This window comes from Cyprinodon tularosa, unplaced genomic scaffold (assembly GCF_016077235.1).
Source record: "Cyprinodon tularosa strain WSP-4 unplaced genomic scaffold, ASM1607723v1 ctg51, whole genome shotgun sequence".
In the NCBI taxonomy this organism is placed as follows: Eukaryota; Metazoa; Chordata; class Actinopteri; order Cyprinodontiformes; family Cyprinodontidae; genus Cyprinodon; species Cyprinodon tularosa.
Genome location: NW_024039241.1, coordinates 2,810,719 through 2,824,749, shown reverse-complemented (window position 1 = coordinate 2,824,749; position 14,031 = coordinate 2,810,719). Strand labels below are relative to the sequence as shown.

The 14,031-nt window shown below is 35.8% G+C and overlaps 1 protein-coding gene across 3 annotated transcripts in view; it reads left to right on the top strand.

Annotated features, from left to right (window-relative positions):
* The window catches only part of pitpnm3 (PITPNM family member 3), a 169,258-nt gene that overhangs the window by 147,605 nt on the left and 7,622 nt on the right, over nucleotides 1-14,031 (top strand). For 2 of the 3 annotated variants that reach the window (XM_038303408.1, XM_038303409.1), the window contains exons 11-16: nucleotides 5,215-5,388; nucleotides 5,529-5,677; nucleotides 9,014-9,130; nucleotides 12,718-12,834; nucleotides 12,919-13,067; nucleotides 13,198-13,347. In XM_038303408.1, the coding sequence (XP_038159336.1) occupies nucleotides 5,215-5,388; nucleotides 5,529-5,677; nucleotides 9,014-9,130; nucleotides 12,718-12,834; nucleotides 12,919-13,067; nucleotides 13,198-13,347 (856 nt within the window). The remainder of the gene's footprint in view (nucleotides 1-5,214; nucleotides 5,389-5,528; nucleotides 5,678-9,013; nucleotides 9,131-12,717; nucleotides 12,835-12,918; nucleotides 13,068-13,197; nucleotides 13,348-14,031) is intronic. The other variant, XM_038303410.1, reaches the window with a different exon arrangement.

The window sequence follows — 14,031 nt, the reverse complement described above, 5'->3', positions numbered from 1 at the left end:
AATTAGTCCTTTTTTAATTGTTTAGCATCGTCAATGACAACTGAGGATAGATAGTGGTAACGTGTATGAGAGTGCATTTTTTATGGAGATAAAGAATCTTTGCTGGTACAAACCATGTATATCGTGTTGTAAAAGTATTTTTCCCCTAACAGATACCTTCTTTATCAATTCGTAATATTAAAATGGGTTCAGAACTGATTTCTTCCTGACCCTTAGAATAAAAAAATTGACGATAAAGAAATGATCTGACAACATAAAGTAGAGTAGAATTTCATAAAAAAAAACAAGATTTTCCATTCTAAACAAATTTGAAAACAGATAAGAAACAAAGCAACTGTTATATATTCATCTAAAAAGGGTACCACTCTAGAATATTCTCCTTAAGTTTTTTAAGACTTCATTGAACCGCGCTGAGAGCCATTATCTACACATGCAGTAGACCTGGAACAGCTTGGACCCCTTTGCATCTGGCATTCAACTTATAGAGCTTTTTATAAAGAACACCATAACACAGAGGTGGTAGTTGTCATTGTAAAAAAAAAATTCTAAGTCTTACATTAACAAGAAATGAGATTGATGTTCTTCATTCAAGCAGCACAGTATTTGCCAATTTTCTACCTTTTCTGATTAGACAAAGGATTGTACTAACTTCTTAAAAACAGGGAAGTTTTTCACACAATGTGGACAGTTTTCCACTAAACAGAAGGATAACGTTTAACTAAAAGGATCTAGGTCTTTACCAAAACACCTAACACCAAAAAAAAAGCTTCTAGGGTGTCATTAAGATAAGACTCACATTCTGCTTGGGTGAATACTTTTGTGCAAGAAAGGAGACAAAACTCATATTCAGGTTAATAACTAGAGAATTAGAGTGCTAAATTATTTTCCCATCACATAATATAACGGTGTGGAACTTATTTACTGTCTTTGCTAACATTTGTTAAAGCCATTAATCATGCAATGGACTGGAAAAAATCCTGAAGAAGAATGTCTGTGACCCTTAATTCCGGCCCCCCATGGGACACACCACTGGCAAGTCCAACTTTGGATGCCCCAAACATACAGCATGGCCTACTTTAAGTCTAGACTGAAATTCCTCTTATGTGCTGTTGCATAACCTAACAGACTGTTTATTCTTAAAGCTCCCTGAAGAGGCTGAACTGCGACTCAATGCAAGTTATTTAAAGCACTTGATGGCAGTTATTGCTTCTCACAATGACACAATTAGTGATAAGGTTTTTTAAAATTTAACCAAGTTGGGCCAGGCAGTTTGTATTATAATCTTAATAAATTACAGTAAATTAAATTATTTTACAAACTGCATTTTGTAGTTTTTCAGGATGTCTATGTATAGCATTGTCATTTCTTTTAACATGCTGTGGAAAGAGGGTAATATTTATTATGGAGCTGTGTGTTCAAATGTTGCATTACAGTTGTGAGGACTGATGTGAAAACATTCATAAAAATTGAAACCATTTCTTGAAGAAATTCTTAAAGAAACTGATCACTAATTGTTCAAGTAGCTTAAATGGCCTGTTGATTTCCTCAGAGAATTACATACTGTTCAACTACAGAATTGTGAACACCAAATAACCAACAATAACCAGTGAGGATATAAAGGGAAATTCAGTTTGTGGTTTCCTTGATTGTTTGATTTAAGGAGGGAGGCAATACTTCGGAATAATTTGGATCATTGCAGGGCAGAGAAGAGTAGAAGTAATCATTATGCTTCATATTGAGTTCTGCATTAGCCATCTTGTATAGAGATTTATTTTTATTTTTCTTGTATACTTAGGTACAGTATATCCTGATATACCTAAATAGTTGTATTTGGGATGAGTATGTTCAGTTTAATTATTTAATGTTGCATGCTGGAAGTAATAGCAGAATAAAACCATAACATACTTTTAAAATTGTTTTAATTGAATGGTCTGATGTTGAGACATTGTTTTTATATTTCTCAAAGTGTTGAATATATAAAAACTTGAACCATTAGAACTGTTGGTAAGGGTTTAAAAGTTTAATTAAAGATTTAGTTTGTGAGGGATGGAATAGAATAGAAAATCCCTATATTGTCCAACGATGGGGAAATTGTATGTCTACATCGAACTGTATGTTTTTGGCCACAAAACACATCAATGAAATCTTGGCCACTTTTGAAATAAGTACCATGTTTTGCTTTATTTTTATTTTTTTGTCTAAAATTTTTGGGATTACTGGTTTTAGTAAAAAAAAAAAAAAAAAATTTGTTTTATTTTTCAATGAATAAAATTAGTCATCATCTCAAGTCATTTGTAAAAAATCTCAAAGGACATTAGATCTTCAAGCATAGATACTGTATACTGTCTGGGCAAAATTCCCAAGTAAAGATTGTTTTCTGCCTTGACTGTAGGGGATTCATTAACTATGTCAGATTCTCTCTCACGCCTGAGGGATTGAGGGTTAATCTGTATTCTCCTACTGTGTCTCATCCTTGGCAAACCAAACACACACCAATCGCTGTAACCATTAGTTATCTTTTAACCAAGATGCTGAGGTTCATGGTTGGCTGTCTTTATGCTGTTCTTTGTGTGGAGATAATGCATATAATGTGCTGTTTTTCATGAGAGCAAATTTAATGTGATTAGAAGGCAGTGTCAAGGGAAAATCTATTATTTCTTTCCAGAGATTCAGATAAATCCTTTCGTATAAGTTGCTCATTTAGACATGATGTGCTCTGATTAGCACAATGCAGCAAGCAAATGCATCTTGTTGGATTAAAGCCCACTTCTACTCATACATCCTAATCCATGTTTCGCTTCTCGGTTTTTCCCCTTCTACCTACTGCAACATCAAAATGAAAAATATTCTACAGTACACATATGCATGCAATAGTGTGTGGAATTAAGCCTATGTTATAAGTTTTTTTTGTAGGCTGATGGTAAGCATAAAGTTGAAGTTTTAACAGATTGTGAAGAACAGATCTTCAGACGAGCGAATCATTCCACCTCCAATTCCATGTGCAGATATATTTTCAGTCAGCAGATCACAATAAGCAACAAGAAACACATCAGGCAACAATAAAAAAATAGTATTATCTTATGTATAAAAAATATAATGCTTTTATGTTTTACAGAACAAAAATTAAACAGAATTAAAAAGATAGAAGTCAGGGCTCAAAGAAAAAATGTTTAGTGTCAGTCCAGAGTAGACAGTAAATAGATTTACAATGGAATACCAAGGATGTAAAAAATTGGAACAAAATTAACAGCATACAAGACTGAAAAAAAAAAAATGTTTTGGAGAAAATAAAACCTGACCGAAACTGCACCTTATAAATGAGTGATAATCTAGTCAGCATGTTTGTCTATTAGGAACAGAATGAGGGTAATGAAGGAAATACATGTAGTGTGTTGAAAACATAAAACATAATCAGTTATAATAAATTATGATGTTATTATAATGTTAATGTTACTTTGATGCATTTAATTTCACAGAACAAGTTGGTCTTCTTGCAAAATAACTTTTTAACTATCCTGGTTTCACAAAGTCAGTTTGCTGCTACAGAGTCAGCCGTGTACTCATGGTTAATAAGGTTATGTCAAAGAAGCTCTCAAAGTCTGAAGAGATTCTGCTCTGGTTTTATTCAGAGATCATGAACATCAGAGACTTCTTGGGGTTCAAGGAGAGAACCTCTCCCACAGCTCCTTGAGGATAAAACAAGAGAACAAAAAGAAGTTCTGGGGATTTGTTAGTTGCAGTGTGTTGAATATCAGATGGAGTTTAAATTGATCAGAAATGACTAAAAGATAACTGTTTTCTTTTTTATTTTGCTCTTAACATCACATCATTTCATACTGTATGTGGGTCCACCTGTAAAAGAAAGGACTGATTATGAAAAGGAGCTTTTTTGATTTAAACTCCTAACATCATTTACTGGCTGTTGCCACACTGCTAAGATCTGAGCAGATGCCACAGGCGTTCATCAAAAAATGGAACATGTATAATAGGACTCCTGTAAATTTAAACCTCCACATGGAAATAAAATGCAGTCCTATTCAAACCTCAGTAACAATATATTCCTCTTTTCCCCCCTTATTGGGGTAGCTGGCAACAGCAGCCTTTTGATAAGGTAAGTAGGCTATGTAACTGAAAATAAGCTAGTATAATTTAAATACAGTGCACCCACCGGTTTGTTTACAACAACCACCTGCCTGGCACTGTGCCATGCTGAAACGTGAGTCACAGGCTATTAGGGGTGTAAATAATAATCGTTTTGTATCGATGCATCTATCCAAAAGCCGACGATCCGATGCATCGACACGTCCGCAAGATAATCGAGGCCCCCTGTCCTGCAGGTTTTAGAGGTTTCCTTGCTCCAGCACAGCTGATTTTAATTGAAAGCTGAATAACTGGCTTTTGGTTGACTGCAATCATTAGAACCAGCTGTGCTGAAGCAGAGAAACCTCTAAAACTTGCAGGACAGGGGGCCTCGAGGACCGAGTTTGGGGATGCCTGGTATACATGTTACCATACATTCGTAAACTAAAATATATATATCTAGTCATGGGTCATGTGAAACAATGTCCTCAACCTTTCATTTACCCTAGGCATCAATATATAAAAGGGGGGTACCTTTGACCAAAAGTGTCAGTACTTGATAAGTTGGGAGTGAGAATGTTTTGGAACGACGCAGACTTGGCCGTCCAAACACATGCTTAGCTCTCTGCTGAAGAAAAGTATCGCCCCAGCACTATGCCACTACCATGTCTAGTAGGAAGCTTATGTAATTTTCCACAACACAGCATTTATAAAATAAATGCATCAGCGTGTGGTTTTATGTCATGCCCATGCAGCAGTTTTGCACAGAGCAGGCACATTAAAAGTTCTTGACAGTAGAAAACTCATCAAAGAATCATTTGCATATTTTCAAAGAGAGCTTCAAGACAATCTGGGTATAGTTTTCTGAAAGTATAAATCAAAGAAGATGGGAGAACTTTTTCCCTCAAGAACTGGCTGCAGGGCTGTTTCTACTGACAATTATTTTTAATTATTCTCAATGTGCTTTTTATACCTATCCTAATCTTCAGACATTTTCTAAACAAACAACTAAAATGTACCTCCACAAACTAATTTAAATGTTTAACGCCACAATGAAAGCCACTCATCTTTTTGGTAACCAATGTATTCTTTTCTCTTTTTCTGTTTGTGGTCTCTTCTTTATTCAATCTGTAGTAGAAAGTATCCAAAGCAATCCCAGCGTGTTTCTGGAAGGTGACAAATCTCCAGGAGCTCCAGCTTCACAGCATTCCTCCAAAGTTGAAACTGAGGGAGGAGGAGGAGAGGAGAATGAGGAAGGTGAAATATCAGTTTGCTCCATGAGCCAGCTGGGGAACACCATCGCTAACAGTGAGTTGGAGGGAAATAGAGGAGTAAAAAAGATCTCAGTGCCCTTGATATTTTATCTTATTGATATCGTGTTGAGGTGTGTAGAATATAAATGAATCCCAGATAGCACCTGGTGTCTTTATTATGTTTTATCGCCTCAGTTTCCAGTAGCTGGTGGGGCTCCAAGAGGTTGGATTATGCTTTATACTGCCCCGATGTGCTCACCGCCTTCCCAACAGTGGCTCTGCCGCATCTTTTTCACGCCTCCTACTGGGAGTCCACTGATGTTGCTGCTTTTGTTCTCCGCCAGGTAGGAAAGCCTCGCTGATAGCATGACCGATTTTTTCCCTTTCATGTTTCCCATATATAGAGACTCTTGAAACAAGTGACAAAATCAGCATAAAAAAAATTGCCAACAAAGATTTTAATATACAACAAATGTAGAAATTTCAGAAAAATCTAAAAGTTCTTTGTCTAAAGCAATATCTAGAAGGACATTAACTTCATTTTAAAAACAATTATCTCTTAATTAAAACTGGAATCCTTATTCAGTAATTAGAAAAAATAAATCAAGATTTTGGATAGATTTCTATTTTTTATTTTGTGATATTAGAACAACGATAACTTATAAATGTCTCATGGCAATTTTTCTTAGTGAGTCTTTTTTATTTCTCCATCTGGCCCCCTCTTATTACCTAATTAAATTTCATGAAACCACTTAAAAAAAAAAAAAATTCTGTGTGTTGCATTAGTAAAGCATCACCACTCTGTTCTCATTGTACTACTGGAAAAAAAGAGAAACTATTTTTGTACCACTCAAGACCTCATAGTTTTAAACCCTCTGATATTATTCACCACAAACAGCTGTAATCTTATGTCTGAAGCTTTTTCTGCTATAGTGACACAACATAACTGTGAACAAACATTGAAATCTGTAGAACCTGCAATTAATCACTCTGAGATGTGATGCATTTGGATTTAATTTTTTTCTTTTTCTTATTTAAAACCCAAAAGTGGTGCCATCCACAGATGATTGGTAGATGATTTGCATTACACAGATGGTTTGCTTAACTTCAGCAGGTCATGAAGAACATTAACCCCCCTATAAAATCAAAACAGTGGAACAGTTTTACCTAAAAGCTAGCTGCAAGAAACTTAGGGAAAAAAAGTAAAACATCTAAAATGACTTTGTCTCTTTGTCTTATCCGGATAAAACTGGTAGATTTTCTAGCTTTTTAATCTTTTTTAAGAAAAGCAGTGTGCTTAAAGAAATCTACAGTGATGATATGCAGGAAGTTTTAGGAAGATAGATAATTACCATTTGCTTCATTAAGACGTGTAGACCAAGCTTATTGTGTAGTGTTTTTTACTGATTGTCATGTTGGGGACCTGGGTTCAAGTCCTGGTTGAGTTGGGTTAAAGAGAGCGAGCATACGGTAAATACTTTTCCAAGCCTGAAATCTAGCTTGCTGTGGTAACCTCCAAGCAGCATAAGGAAATGCACAAACATGGAATCAAAACATCTCAAAGTAGTCTTAGATAAGCTGTAAACTCAGCTAGTTGTTTAATGATGAACTGGAAATAGCCTCAACATAGACTGCCTTGTGCTAAATCAAAAATTGGTTGTTCAGATTACAAAACAATCACATCCAAAAAGCTCTGATTGAGATGCTACTTCCTTAATCTCTTTTTTGTTTGTACTTCTAAGGCATTGAGGAATACATGCATCCCTCGGTTTAGTTTTAGGTTGTATGGGGTGGATTTATGTGTAAAAAAAAAATAAATTGAAAGAAAAGATTGATCTAGCTGTAATGGATGAATTTCAGTGCTACGGACAGAGTACAAAGGTCTGGGGAACAGAAAAATTACCACTCAGAAAAAATCCCAGAAAGCCTTATTTCCCCCTCTTTAACGATTAGATTATTGTATTAGATAAGGATAATATTTCCTTTCACTGTATGCTTTGACATTAAATCACTTTTAGAAAAATATGGCAGAACCAAGAGCTGCAGACATATGGGATAAATAGCTCTCTTGGAAAGGTTATCATTCAGCGCTCACTGTCGCCTCATGTTTTGACATATCAAAAGATGCAGCAGGAAATCTTTCCTACCTTCCTTATTTTTCCAAGTTAGAGAAATTTCTGAAAATGTGTTGAAACAGCAAGAATTGCAAGTTTCAAGTGATTCAAAAATGATATTCAGAAGCTATTTCGTATAATGACTTTCTTCAAGAGCTTCAAGTCTACTCTTAGCACTTAATCTGTTTTACTGTTGCGCTCTCTATTAGAATAGAGATTTTAAGACTACTACAAATGCAGTTTCAAGGATACAGATCACAAACCTACTCACAAAAATATTGCCACAGGGTTTTAACCGACGCATTAAACCATGCTTTCTGCAGGTTTGAAGGATAATAACGGCTTGTGTATAGATATATCTGATTTTATAGTTATGTACATTCACTTGTTACAATAGATTTTAAAATTTTAAGTCAACACAAAAGTATTTTTTTCCCCTAAAGGTAAATTCAAAATTATAGTAAGTTTTTTTAGCCAGTTGTTGTATATGTTAATAACATAAATTGCCAAATATTTCTTTATATTGTTAGTACTGAACGCATCTTCCTCACTGAGTGGCCTTTCGGAAAGTGTCATTACAAGACTTACTTCACTAATGATGAAATTGCCATTCTCTCACCTATTTCAGTCAGCATCTTGACAATTAAATTCAAATTCCTTTGAAAAAGACTGTACAAATCCAAAAGATAAATTAAATACAAGGTTTTATACAAATATAGGGATTTACATTTATAAAACAACTATCCCAAATGATGAACGATACTGGGGAAATTCCAGCACCATCCTGGCTTAAACACGTAGTAACTGAAATGCAGACAAATTTCTCAATGTTAACGGTATAGAGGAGGATTTTCTCTAATTTTTGAAAAGACCCACCCAATCCAATTTAAAAAAAAAGCTACAGCAAACCCTGTACATGCTCCTGAGAGGGAATGCCTATTAAACGTGTGTGATCTGTTTACAAGCTGCTGTATGCATCGCTCCAAATAGCAGGCCAGACTTTACCTGTTGAGTAGAAACTTTTCAACCCAGGCATTAGTGGGAAGCACAAGCTGTACTTTCAGTGTGTGTTAAAGAATCTCCCCAAAACACTCTGGTCTTGTTTCTCTCTTCTGACGCCTTTCTCTTCTTCTCATACACTTCATGGACACTTTTTTTTCATGAGACTCTCTGTCATTTTCAAAGAGCCGTGGTGAGAAAGGTGAGCTGCAATGACTGGTTGAAACCGTTGCTCACAACACATATATCAGAAAAAGATAGCTAACTAGGAACAAGCGTGTAGGACTTCCTTACATAAACGTTTGACCACTTATGTTGATGATCCACCCAGTAAAATAACATCCTCTGCAATACTTTTAAGAAATTATTAAAAAAATATGTGAATATTCTTAGCTTATTCTTCACCACACAGCTTTTGTAAAGATGAATTTTTTGGAAAATTCTAACGGAACTTTAAATTCAATTTGCTTTAAGGTCTGAAAATGGTCTGAAATAAATGAAGTTTCAATTTATAGAGTGCATGTAAATCTTTATTTATTTTTTTTTTTTTTTTGGCTTTATTGACAGCTAATGCGATGCGACTGTGTGAGGACCCAAAAAGCAGACCACTTGGACTCGGCTCCATTTTCTCCTTCGAGCCCTCGTGAGAAATGGCTCAGGCGGAGAACACATGTCAAGTTAAGGGTAGGTTTTTGATTATAATATAAACTAAGTTTACTCTAAGGAATGATCAGATTTGTTATTACATTCTCTCTCTCCCTCACTTAAAAATGAAAATGCTATGAATAGCTAAATGTTTTCTTTTTATTATCAAAAATTCAGGTTTCAGGGAAAATGAAAAGCATTCTGAAGTGAGGATTTATTGTTCATGCAATATATTTTTATCTCCCTCTTGGCTTTGTCCTCGATGTTGCCTTTTCATTCACTCAGTCTAAAAATACAGTTCCTATTGGATGATTGAATTGTACCAGTTTAACTCTGAGCCTTGAAATTCTTAACAATCTCCCACAGCCTCACCTTGAAGCTCTAAAATCTCACAGCACACAATTACATGATTCACCCAAGCCTTGCTAAGCACAACAACCAAGGTCGGAATGTTGTTCTCATTTCTGAATGCAAGAAAATTTATTAAAGGTTTTCTTTTTTCAGAAGGATATAAATAAACTTGTTTTGGCCAAATACCATGGTAACATTGCTATATTTGAGTTTAAAAGATTCTTTTTTTGGTCTTCACATTGTTTAGCTTCACAAAATGAGGCTTTTCATGAACTGTTGAATCAGATTTATACTGTGATTTAGAGCAGCTCCAACTGGATAAACTAGATATGTGCAGTGCTAGTGTATCAGCCATAGTTAGGCTGTTCAGAGTCACCCAGAAATAAGCATCTGAGCTATTTTACTTGGGTAGGGGCTTTTTGGTTACATTACTACAGAGAGAGCTCTTGCTGATAAACAATTACCTGCTGACAGACGTAATGTTGCATGTAATGTTGAACTTCTTGAGGTGACACTTCTGTAAGATACCATCCTGAAATGTGACAATACCATTTTATCAAATGAATGCTTTGCTGCTATTCTTAACTGCTTCTCTGCTGTAGCACCTCAAGTGATATAATTTTAATCTTTGTCAGCAAACTGTGATTAAAAACAGATTTCAGGTAATGTTTAAAGGAAGCTGCTACTTTAAGTATAAGGAGCAAAGATAAGGAACATTCTTCCCGTTGATCATATATGTAGCTACCCTAACCCTACTTTGTACCTTCCCTGTGAAAGCTGCTTAGATAAATTCTCATGTCTAATCTTGAATGGTGTTATTTTTGACAATAGAAACTTGACATCATCAGGATAGTTTTGCATTTTGTGTAATTTATTTTCTTTTTAAATTCTCATGCTGATGTGAAACTGATTTCCATTTTGCATTGCACAGGTTTTGAAAATGACATCCCTTAATGTGAGAAAACCAGGGAAATTTTGTAGAACATAAAACCTTTTGCATATTTCAAGCATGTGTGTAACTTTTTATGTGCACTGGTTTAAATAGTTGGAACTGAAATCAGTGGGTTGGAGTTCACGGTGTTGGCCAACTATTTGTGGAGAAAGCTGTGCGTTGTAATAGATCACAAATGAGTAAAACACTTTCCCAATTACATTATGATGGAGTAAAAGTTATGCAGAAGTCAATACGGTTGGTCGTAAATGCAAAAAGTATGTCATGAAGGGCCACAACTGAGTCAGTAATTTATAGATTAGTGTGCTCCTAAAGTGTTGGTAAATTGCAGCCAACTCTGCAAGAGAAGATTTAAGGATTAGTATTTGTGATGGCTGGCTCCTTCAAAACCAATTCAAATACGATAACAAAAAGATTAAAAATTAGTTAACCTGCTGCTCTGTAATTTCCCACTGTTGATATTCTTTAAGTTAGCATGCTTCAGAGAAAAGTAAACACCCTATAGAGAAGAAATACAGTATTTCCAATTTGCCTTGTGTGTGTTAAAACTTTTCAAAGACTTAATTTGCTTCGCATACTATAGCAGCTATCCGAACAGTTAATTTAAACAACTAGTTTAAGAGAAACTATCATTGTATAATGGTACTCACAGTTTCAATAATTCCTCTTTAGTTTAGTTTACCTTGGCATTTGAACATAGATGTGTTTATCTTGTTATGCCCGTACAGAATCTGGAAAACCAAAATTCAGCTGACACAAGAACAAGGCATCTTACAGGTTTATTAAAAACTTCCTGTGACTATAGACAGGGCTTAGGATAACGGGGGAGTTGTTGTCAGGGGTTTTCAAAAGTGATAAGTCAGAGGGAAATCCAGAATCAAGGTGAGATAATCGTAACAGGAGGTTTCCAGTGGGACAGAGGCAGGAGACAAGTCTAAGGTCTTGGCTTGGGTCATATAAGATTGATGGAACAATCTAGACAAGGGCAGAGGAAAAAAAAGACTTGGTTGTGAAGCAAGGCAAGTCTTTGACAGAGGCAAAGCAGGCAAGAGAAATCAGGAACGAGAAAGGTTGAGATCTTGTGGTCAATAAAAGTAATACCTACTCACACAAACGGATTTCAAGAATCTGGAGGTTACTCACTGGGAGAGCAAACAATAGTGCTCCGCTCAGGTACCACAACTTCTGGTATTTGGAGCCACTGTCTGTCTGTCAACACGGATATACTGTAGATAGAAAAGCAAGAAAAACAAAAAAAGGCAGAATGAGTGGGTGAACCAAGTCTGCTTGTTATACAGAGTCCAGTTAAAGTTAACGTTGCCATTCCAGACAGCTGCTGCCTACGTTTGCTTGCTCACATGAAGTGTTTATCTTAGCTGGCTGCCAACCAGGCTGCTTGTAGCTGTAATTATAAAGACAATAACGGGCCAGCTAACATTAGTTGTCAACATTAGCCAGTTTCAGAAACAAACAGTGGCACGGCCACAGCAGCAGCAGCTGTCACACCCCTCCCTCCCACTGGGAAACTTATTTGGGTTTATTAAGCTGATCTTGTAAGGTAAAAACAAAATGCCCTGTGTTTGACAGGTAGAGATGGGAAAATACACAGCTTGTGAATTTATATGTTCCCCTGGATCAGACAGTTGCTCCAAATGTTACTGTGTCTTTTACTTTGGGTTTGCTCTAAAACTCACCGCCCGCTCTCTGTGCTTTGGCTCTCAAGCACTGACAAGAGTGTTCTTCCAAGGATCTGTTGATTATATTTTCTCAACCAAGTCATAATTACTGTAGGACAGGTCCACTAGATTTTGTTTAAAGACTGGTCTGACTCTGAACTAACATGACTACTAGGCACATCAACCACTGCACCTGCATTATCAGTCCGGAGCTGATCGAATGAAAAGGAAGATCCTGCTAAAGAATCCCTACTGCTTAAACAATTTTCTGACCATAACACTTTGAACTGAAATCTATCTGAACATGTCACAAAAGGAAAAGTCTGCAAATAGGAACAATTTGACTGCAGGAGTGCCAGAATTTCAATAATTATTTTAGTTTTTAAGAAAAGTTCAATGAGACTTGAGATGCATTGCAGAAAACTATTTAAACTAAATTTATCCAAATTAGTGATAACTTTTTGTTTATGTAATTGGTAATTTTTATTGCATATTTTACTCCTATGGTGACTTGCTGAAGACATTGCTACTTACTGTTTCTACATGATTTCCTTGTAGATTTTCCTGGAACCTGATATTATAATTATTTTTTGCATTTTGTTTTGTCCATTGTTTTGTTTTTTGTTTTCTTCTTAAATAACCTGCAGAATGTCACAGCTAACCACAGGGTGAATGATATCATAGCAACAGAGGACGGACCTCAGACTCTAGTTGGTCGCTTCATGTATGGACCCTTGGACATGGTTACCTTAACTGGAGAAAAGGTAAATGAATAAGGCAACACTGTTAATAGATTCTGACTCTAATTTATTCATATTCTAACCATATAATTATCTAACTAATCTCAGGTTGACATTCTGGTAATGACTCAGCCTCAGTCTGGCCGCTGGGTGTACTTTGACATGGAGGTGACTAACAGCAGTGGGAGGGTTACATACACCATCCCCAAAAGCAAGAAGCTCGGTCTGGGAGTATATCCAGTCAAAATGGTGGTTAAGTAAGCACCTACATAAAAATCCTAAACTAAACGTGATAAAATTATAACTCTAAATTCATCAACCAAGTATTAGCATTTTACTGCATTGTGCAAGGCCACATATGACATTACCTATTTTTTTAAACCTAAGGGGTGACCAAACCAGTGCAGAGGCCTACCTTACTGTGTTACCACGGGGCATGGAGTGCGTGGTCTTCAGCATCGATGGATCTTTTGCTGCAAGTGTGTCCATCATGGGGAGCGACCCCAAGGTCCGGCCTGGAGCTGTAGATGTTGTCAGGTAACTGTGTACCTATGTACATTGCTAAAGCAAGCCATGTCTTTGCTCTTCAAGGACCTTTTCACCTTACCCATCAACTCTTTGTCAGGTTACAAGTTACAAAATTGGATTCTGCCTGTGAGTCCAAAGTCAAAATCCAGAGTCAGTTTCCAAATCTTACTTTAATTTCAAGTATAAACTAATGAAATAAATAATAAAATAATAATGAATAACTAATAAAAACTTCCACAAAATGTCAAAAAAAAGAACCTGGTGTTGCAATTCACTGAAAAATATTAATCCAATATGAGAACACAGGCAAATTAAGCTGTCATCCTATCTGAACAGCGCATCTAAACAAAAGTTAATTTTCTTAAGACCCATCGTTACTTTGGTGATGGGTCAGAGATCTAGTTCTTTTTAGTTCTTATTGTAGGGAGCAATATTAGTACATTAACTTACTGCTCAAGGTTTAATGCTTTTGAAATTATTTCTCTTCACTTTTAAGTACTTTTAAGTACTTTTTAAGCACTTTAAATATTTATCATTTCACCTGCCCAAAAGTAATCATATTTGTGTAACTGCATATGTTTATTAAAGTTTGATGTTTTTGCTTTCTACTGTGTCATTTTCAACCAATATCTCTTAAAAACTGAAGTTGTTTTAATTTTGGCAACTTCGGAATTCGTTTAGGCAGAGATGACC